At 39.5% G+C, this 9,258-nt stretch overlaps 2 protein-coding genes across 2 annotated transcripts in view; both read right to left on the reverse strand.

Annotated features, from left to right (window-relative positions):
• LOC138623035 (adhesion G protein-coupled receptor D2) overlaps positions 1-9,144 on the reverse strand; it is a 92,308-nt gene extending 83,164 nt beyond the window's left edge. The window contains exons 1-11 of the mRNA XM_069702294.1: positions 9,109-9,144; positions 8,476-8,500; positions 7,072-7,296; positions 6,123-6,764; positions 3,288-3,485; positions 2,954-3,024; positions 2,240-2,533; positions 1,794-1,905; positions 1,422-1,568; positions 848-950; positions 126-237 (exon numbers count right to left, since the gene is read on the reverse strand). Coding sequence (XP_069558395.1) covers positions 126-237; positions 848-950; positions 1,422-1,568; positions 1,794-1,905; positions 2,240-2,533; positions 2,954-3,024; positions 3,288-3,485; positions 6,123-6,764; positions 7,072-7,296; positions 8,476-8,500; positions 9,109-9,144 — 1,965 coding nt within the window. The remainder of the gene's footprint in view (positions 1-125; positions 238-847; positions 951-1,421; positions 1,569-1,793; positions 1,906-2,239; positions 2,534-2,953; positions 3,025-3,287; positions 3,486-6,122; positions 6,765-7,071; positions 7,297-8,475; positions 8,501-9,108) is intronic.
• LOC138623038 (GRAM domain-containing protein 2B) overlaps positions 1-9,258 on the reverse strand; it is a 191,551-nt gene that overhangs the window by 19,836 nt on the left and 162,457 nt on the right. The gene's annotated exons all lie outside the window — the stretch shown is intronic.

A 9,258-nucleotide genomic window follows, 5' to 3' on the forward strand; every position in this document is an offset into this window, starting at 1 on the left:
CTTCACTGTGAACAGGAGCTTATTAAAGAATAGCATGGAATTGGCCCAACCCTGGCTGATCAATCATGAAGTCCAAACATATATAATCTATATCATGGGCGAAACAATCAAATAATGGACTGTACCACGTGTGATGAGGAAAGGGTGTACTGGACGGCCACAGGGATGGTTTGAGCCGTGACGGCATCTCGGACGGTGGCTGATATGACAGCAGATGATAGGTGACCTGGAAGAATTCTGGGAAGGCAGACAACAGTTATCACTTCCATCTGTCTTATAAAGGTCATAAACATATAAAAACTTCAGTGAAGCTAAGTTCACAGCACAAATTTGGGTATTGCACTGAAGCCCCGCAATGGCGGCTCTAAATTCTCAACCCTCTCGTTGTTTTATGTTTTTGTCATTTAATCACTAAGAGAAATTCAGCTGTTGCAAGCAGCTCATTACCACTTTCCTCAGTCATCTTTTAAGAAGCTACATATTATATCCAGCTGCGAAAAAGCCAGAAAAGCCGGCAGGTATGACAGAAGTACAGAAAGTTGTTGCTATGGAGATGCCTTGCTGTCTCATGTTGTTGCTTTGGTGTGATCTGGCAGTTGTCAGAGTGTTGCATGCTGACGAATTGTGAGTAGTTGCAATTTTCAAATAATCTCAGCGCAAATCTTTGGTTGAAATGGCCCTAACAAGTGACTTCCTGAACTGATGAACTAGTATAAAATATACAAAATCCAAATGAAATGAAATAAAATCAAGTGAAATCAAGAATAGGTGAGAATAAAATATGCCTATAAAATATGACTATATATCAGAATAGTCAGAACGTTACAGTGGAAAATAACACACCCACCTTTTTAATTTCTCTTGGTGAGTCAGTGCAGGCTCCTTTGCTCCAGACACGAGCTCACTCAGATGGCTGTAGAAAGTATGAATGAACATCACTTCTTCATATCCTGAGTCAAAGGGGAGAAGCACAGCAGCTTTGTTTTTATCCTTTAGTGATACAAAATGAGCATTATTTTAGTTTCAGCACTATAACACTTCAGACACAACTTCCACCTATTAATATCTGACAGCTCCCTACTTTTATTTACCCACTTGTTCAAAGTTGTGCACAGTTTCTGCTTTATAACTGTTCTTTTAATCAGAAAATAATGAATAGGCAAGCATTTATTCAGCAGCATAGTGTTTCAGATTTGGAGAAATATTCATACCTCTAAATGTGGCTTGTAAATGGAGAAGAAAGAAGTTTGTGTTGGTACATGTGCACGTCATGTAAATCTACTAAACCATGTGAAAGTCTACGTAGGATTTTTACATATTAATATTTGATTGTGTGGCCCCCCTACTTAAGACTGGTCTCCTGACTAGTGTATTTCCCAGGTGTGTGTGTGTGTGTGTGTGTGTGTGTGTGCGCTTCCTACCTTGTGTGTGTATCCTCTGGAGTTCAGTGTCAGGGATAAGCAACTCATCAAGACTACTGCTGCTGGGCTTGTGAGAGCCGACTGCAGATGGCTTAAAGACTTGATTACAACTGTCTTGAGACACTTTCTGCAACTTCATGTGCACATCTGATGGCAAAGACAGCAGAGGCAGTTAAAACACAATACAAAAAAAAAAAAAGAAACTGTAAGTGTGTATAAATGCAAGAACATTTTTATATCTATGTTACAAAGCTAATAATGGATCAATAATGATGTATTGTAAAAACAAGGAGATGACGAAGTCAGAATAGCAAAATATACAGTACATTCAAGAAGAAACAGATGTGATGCATCTTACGATGTTTTTATCACCTATGTTTTTGGTAGAAAGGGTGAAGCCTCTTCCCTCAGCAGACAGCAGGTCTGCAAGAGCTTCTGTGACATCATCAATGCTCTTGACAATAGTAAATGGCCCGACGCTGACCTGTACAAAAAGTCCAGACCAAATAGCAAAATGTCACGCAGATTGATGGAAGTGAGAGAACGGTTATACTTGGAGAGTGGTTTGTTTAAGTCATCCGTGGAAGTGGGATCAAACATGCACTATAAATATGGGGGCAGACCTTGAAAAGCCAGGGGCAACTGTTATGTTGGGCAGGAGTTACAAACAAGGTTCTCACAAACACTTAACAAGTTCTTTTTTTAGGTAATTTGTAAAAAAAAACCAAAAAAAACACTGTGCAAATAAATTCAATCTGAGAGAATATTGGGGAAGGATCACCACAGCAGAAACAAATACACATGGGTCACGCCCTTACCCCATCCTCCGTCAGACCCATCCACTGTGCCGCCATGTGCGGCTCCAGCATCAAGCTTGCAACGTTTACGTAGTTGGTAGCAATGGACACCATGACCTCTGTTGCGTTAGCTCCTGCAGACTGAGAGCGAGCTCGTGGAATCACGTCAATCAACCGAGAGAGGTAGAGAACATCACTCGGGGTCAGGAGGTGAGGGCCACCGGCCTCCATTGTGTGTAGAACAGCCTGGGTCAGGTGCTGATGCAGGGTCAGATCTCTGTCCCAGGAGGTGTTGACGCTAAGCTCCTCCATCACCTGTGGAAAGGACAGGTCGAGGTTATGAAATATATTTAAATGCAGGTGCGTGATTGCAGTGCAGTGCTACTGATTCTATAACTCCTTGTCCTAACAAACATCCAGTGACAGGATGAAATCACTGGATTTTTAATGATGACGGCAGTTTACTTTTTTGTCATTCCAATAATTGCATATTTGCTGTCAGACATCAATATCCGAGGTTTGTTTGAAAGGCGACAACTATATCTTACACATGTATTTCACTACGCAGCCAAAATTATATTCTTCGTTCTGAAATGTCTAACTCTTTGCCCTGCCAATGTGTACTGTGTTATGGTCAGTTGTTGAGTTGCTTAACATCGATGAGTACGTGTTAATTTATCATTCTGTACCACTAAAGTGATGATGTTCTACACATAGCTAAACTGCCTGACTCACAGGTTTAGTCAGAGGATCCATGTTCAGTCTGCTGAAGAATGAAGTCTTTGGTAAATTAAAAACATCCAGCCCTTCTGCAGAGACACAGACGACAAATATGACATAATATGAGGCAGTCCATTACAGCCTTGGACATTTTCATTATTACAACACCATTTCCTATGTTGACACGATGTCGACAACAATCCAGAAATCCAACATGACACAAAGGTAGTTCATTATTACGGGAAAATTGTATTAAATAACATGACAATGTTCTGGTAAGGGCTGCGTTGTCATGATCACAGAATCATCATATATTAAAATGTAATGACATTATAAATAATAGCATTACCTTTCTTAAACCGACAGACAGCCCCTCTGAGTGAGTTGCACTTGGCAAGGCCACAGCTCCCCTTTAGGGGGTCAAAGATGCCACAATCCTCATCAGAATTGGGGCTCTGTAACACCTCGAAGGAGATGGTTTGATTCTGCAAAGGATCTCCATCCAGGAGGGAATCCAACAATGAATCTGCTAACCCCGTGAAGTTCTCTGGAGAAGGAGATGGTGAAAGTTATGAATAACGTTAAATTGTTAAAAAAATAAATAAAAGAGGGACAAGATTTCCAAAATATGATGTCATTTCAACATCAATCCATCCATCATCTATACCCGCTTTATCTTAACAGGGTAACGGGGGAGCTGGAGCCTACCGCTGGCCATTGGGCAACAGCGGGGTACACCCTGGACAGGTCGCCAGTGTCATTTCAACATAAAGTTAAAAATACACAGATTCACTTACAGTATAACATTCTTGTATCGAATCATCTTTAAATGTTCCTCGTTTATTTTTCTTCAACATTATCTCACTACAGTTGGTGAGCTAACATTCCGCCAGCCAACAAGTCACACAAAAGAGTGAGCTGTCCTTTCAAAATCACCCAAATAGGTGTTTTCAAAATTGTTGTCCTGCTGGTTTGCATCATAAGCACATAAATTAGGGTCTAGTTGAGGCAACTTACTTAGTTATGGTTATCATAAGCTTGTGGTCATGTCAAATAACACAGAGTAACCTTGAACAGCAACTTCAGCAACATCATTGCTCATTATTGTCATTAAGCTTTTAATTTGTTCTGCAGCAAATGACACCTGATGATTGTTACGGTTTATGCTCTGTTAATGTTGTGAAACAATCACAATCATGAACTATTGGAAGTATTGTTTTAGTTAAAAACATTGGTGTACTTTTAAACATGAGGCCAATATTTATAATAATAACCTTCATTTATAGAGGGCTTTTCAAGGTACTCAAAGACAGTTTACGCAACATGTTAAAAAGAAGTTAAGATAAAATAATAAAATAAGAGTTAAGGAGTCGTGTGACAGATACTGTAGGTCTGTAATTGTCTAATCAGGAAAAGGAAGGGACAGTTTAATCTAAAGAGTCTGACAAGGAAGCAGGCACTGCCAGTTATTTTAAGGTCCTTTCATCAGCTAGAGTACATACCCTGACTGTGTATTCAAGTTAATCTTTAAAAGAAGTGAACATCATTGAAGGAAAGTAAGTGTGCTATCCTTTGTGCATGTTCAGTTCCAGAAGGGGGAGTGGGGCTTTTGGACTTCCACTACTCACTGGGGACCATGATGACATAAGGGGAGAAGTCCGCTTCTAAGGGTGGGACTCAAAGTGATGTGACTCACAAAACATTTACAAGAACCATCAGGAGCTTTACTGTTTGCCAATTACAACTCGTCCCAATTCATTGGAGGGGGAGAGCAAGAGATTTCCTCATTCCTTCAATCTTCCACTAGTGTTTAATGCAGGGAAAGTGTGTGTGTGTGTGTGTGTGTGTGTGTGTGTGTGTGTGTGTGTGTGTGTGTGTGTGTGTGTGTGTGTGTGTGTGTGTGTGTGTGTGTGTGTGTGTGTGTGTGTGTGTGTGTGTGTGCCAAAGCATGGCACAATTTCAGAGAGGCTTTGGGATATCCTGATCAAGCTTTTTTGCTGATCCCCAGTTGAGTCATTTTAAAAGTATCTGCCAATACTAAGACCTAAACTGATTTTTATATTTTCCTACAGTATACAGCTACGCGGTGCACAAGATCAAGAGCAGTGGGGGCCAATAGTATCACTTTACATAGCAGCTGCTGCTTTTGGTTAAAACAAGCAATGTATGAACACTTTCATGTGTAATAAACTTATGTAATACGGGTAATTAATCATAGTAAACACAGTGATTGTTCCTCTTTTTTTTAATGTTTTTATTAAAATTCAGCTGAAAACGCCTTTGATTTGAAAAGCTGACGGTGTGGTGCATTTATGTGCTGGAGAGAAGTAACAGCGTAAATTTGAGGGTCAGGTTAACAAATTTACAATACAATAAAATTAGGGAACTCAGCAGTTAGTTGTTCTTTTTAAACCCTGCAGTACTGAAACTACAAATCTGGAGAAAAAAAAAAAATCTGGAAGGCATCAGAAAAAGCCAAAATAGCACTCAGTCAAAATGCTCAGCTCATCCTTTCAAATGAAATGCTCTTGCAATCTCATGCATTTATACTTTTAGCTCATGTTTTAAAATATATTTTGTAATTATAAGATATAATTTACCTGCTTATCTCTGTTAATACTACACTGTAACCATATCCCGTAACTATTTAACTGTTTTACTATTGCCATTACAGTTGATAGAAGTTCCTGTGACACTTATAGTTAAAGCCTATTATTCTATGTATTTAAGACCTTTTAGCTGTCGACATCAGTGTGAAGTGCATCATGGTTGGATAACTGTTTAAAGGAAGATGGGACAGAATTAGCTTCTAGTAGTATCTGCTATGTTTTCACTGCATTTATTTTATCCTGTCTGGAATTCCAGATGGGTGGAGTTTACAACATCAGGCCAGCTCATATCTTGGCATGTTACTGAAAAGTGCGTACTCAAGAAGGACTTTCAATTGGTCTCTATGTGATTGTTTTTCGGCATAGCAACCCCACCCAGCCCTTGTGCCAAACTACCTAAACTGTAAACACCAAATGCTTAGCTATACCACTGGACCATGGGGATAGATTGAAGTGTCTTCTGTCTTTTACAGTGTAAACTATTGCCTGTACTTGGTGATTAAATTAGCTTTGACAGATTTTGGCAAATCTTCAGCTTCTTCGCCTGTCCTGCAGTTGCATCCTAACTAATGTACCTTGACATGGGCTGTCTCTCCGCAGTTTCATAAGGGAGGACTCTATTTCCATGGCAGCTTCACTCCACTTGAACACCAGCCCAGAGGAAATGGGTGAGCACTCCTTTTCCATGGTGAATATTTCGCTGCTGTTCAGTACACGATCCCAAATGTGCAGCTCCGTGATGTTCCCTGAGAAAGATTCCTCAGTCTTAAATGAGCCTCCAAAGGTGTCCTGCTCCTGCCCGATAATGAAAAAGCCATCAGGGCCGATGCTGTCAGTACCGTTCAGGCCATCACCCCGAGAAACCACAAGACCATTAGTATATAGTGCCCAGCGTCCACCATTCTGGCTCCATGAAACGCACACAGAGTGCCAGGAGTCGTCATGATCGAAGGCTTCTTGGTAAGGCCCATGCATACCGTGAACCAGCAGAGCCAGCTGAACACGCTTGCCCTGGATCAGGTTCGCACGGAGCTGGAACTCATTAATATATGACTGGATGGAATAAGAGAAGATTGTGGAAATTCCAAAGCAGTTCAGATTGAAGCGGAGATGGGTGCAAACGGTCACTGAGCCCATGGAAGGGAACTTGTGCAAGAGACGGGCATGCTTCCTGTCCGAGCGCCCAGTAAAAGCCAGAATCAGGGTCTTGGAAGAACCTTTGGTTTCAACACACACAGAGAGAAGAAAGACGCAATGACGCAAAAATCCTGGCACAAATTTTGGAAAAGATGCGAGCTAATCATAAAATTCCACATTGCAGTCCTATTGTAAACAATAGGGGGAAAAATGTCACTGGCAAAGAATGCTGTGTGGCAGCATCATCCCATTTTATATAACCATTCTGTTAAGTGAGTGATTAGGCGGAAATGTGTATTGGACAACAAAAACAATGAGACTACTATTTAAAAAGGAACTGTGCAAATATGTTAATATAGAGTGTAACAAATTGCACATTGAACCTACTTGTCAGATGTGTCACAACTTTCCTGGCAATCCACACGGGCTGGGAGATGTTCAAGGATTTTAAAAAGCTAGTTAGCTCTTTGTTCTCAAATGGAGTAGAGACAGTAGCCAAGGCCCCAGAGCGCTGGCTGCAGAGTTGCCCAGCACTCTTCCATTGCAGGCGATCGGGCACATACTCATAGTAGGACTCATCATATGTTTGGGCTCTGGTTTCCAGTGTAAAAGCTGTTCAAAAGAAAGAGAAAAGAAGGAGTGGGTGGAGCAAACCGTACAAGACAAAATTGATCAAATTCAGGCCTAAACTGCTGACTGTCTTTCAATTTTGATTCTGATATCACAGGGACATTTTAATCCTATTCTGAGGCGTTACATTTCCATTACAGTGATCTGGCATCTGGTCTAAAACCAGTAATATAGAATTGCCACTGTTTAAATTTAAATAAAATGATTGATTATATCTATGAGAACAGGCTTGATAGACTGCTCCATTTCAATTAACATGTTTTACCATGTACAGTACATGTTCTTGAATGTACAGAATTTCAGGTTCCCATTCACAAGTTCATAACCTGCCACTTGCCAAATGATGTAAAATTTCAAAGCACTTTATCAATTCAACTATTAGAGGTTGGTCCCGTGCTTCTGAATCAGTTAGAACTCCACTTATGTACATATGAATAACCTGCAAGACACAGCTGCATTGCACTCATTTATTTCATATTTACAACCAGCCAGCTTCCAAATGATGGTGTTAAAAAAAAAGAAAAAGAAAAAACTTCTGGCCGTCTCACTATCAGGCATTCCTCTTTCACTTGTCAAAACTGTGTGCAATTAATTCCACAAGCGCTTGTGTATTTTTTGGGGGAATTTTTAGATTCCATGACTGAAAGCCAAAGCACTAGAGTAGCAAGGATAGGGAGACAAGCTTTCTTCCAAGATGCTATTGGATTTTGTTGTGACTGACTGGTAAGTTAAATCTACCAAGTGTTTTGCTGTATGTTTTTTGTTTAAATCTGTTTTGTGTGTGTGTGCGCCCGTTTTAGTGGGCTGCAAAAAAATGAATTAAACTTGTATTTCTGTTCTGTCTTAGAGTTTGGTTGCGTTTAGACTTTGTTCATTAATTTATTACCCAAAGTTCAGGAGGTATCGCCAGTAGCAAGTAAGAACATGTCTAATTTGGATAACTGCTCTTCAAAGCACTTTGACATTAACACTAGCTTATCATTTTGCCTCAAGTCCCAAGTGAGACCTCTATAGCTATGCGTTGGCTTTCGATTAAGGTTACTTACCAAGTTAGGCTGATTAGCTTGGTTAACCTCTTGGTGTAACCACCACCTTGAACCGACTGCATTAAAGTTAGCAAAGCGACAGGTGCTTAATTAAAGAAAAGAAAAAGTGACTCACCTGCTATATAGCTGTGAAAATAAACCTGAAACATAAGAACAAGGTATGAAATAACAGAGGAAAGTGGTCTTTACTAGTAAGATAATATTGCAGTTAGAGCAAATAATGACGAGCATAAGAACACCTGTACTTCCTCTTTTTCAAAGTAAAAGCTCTTTGTTTCAAAATAAAAGCCCTCTTGATTTGGTGTTAAAAATATATTTTGCTACATCAATAATGTTAATTGAGGCTGGCCAATCAGAAGTTATTTTCGATAAAGTTGCAAAAAAATGTATTATAGCTTAACAATGAGCTGGGAAATTCCAAGTATCTAGATAAATAGTAACCTTTCACAGGTGATTACTAACTCATTCAAAATACATGTTTAAACGTCCACAAATATAATACAAAAACATCTATAAATGACACTGACCATTGAAATACACAGTAGGCTAATAAAAGAATAGTTTATTACATTTACATTTTAACAATGTTAAGATTTGTTTAGAAAACAACCAAAAGTAAATATTTTTGAAATGTTTAGAGGCACGATATATCGGATATAAGCGTTCTACAACTCGTTGCTGCCTAAAAGTTGGCAAATATAAAACATCCTACAAGAGAGAACATGTTAATCCGAAGATTGGTACTTACAAGAAAGCCTAGACTGCGGACCAATGACCAGTGCATCCTGAAAAAAATAACTTTATTAGCTGGGGATGAAATAGGTTTAAATCATACTGCGTGGTCTTCTCTGGATTAAGCAGAAAAAAACGATTGTTTTACCTGAATTATTCGCCTTTT

Source organism: Brachyistius frenatus, unplaced genomic scaffold (genome assembly GCF_029030835.1).
Source record: "Brachyistius frenatus isolate BFR_SWC_R1_liver_20210118 unplaced genomic scaffold, ASM2903083v1 Contig_41, whole genome shotgun sequence".
Lineage (NCBI taxonomy): Eukaryota > Metazoa > Chordata > Actinopteri > Embiotocidae > Brachyistius > Brachyistius frenatus.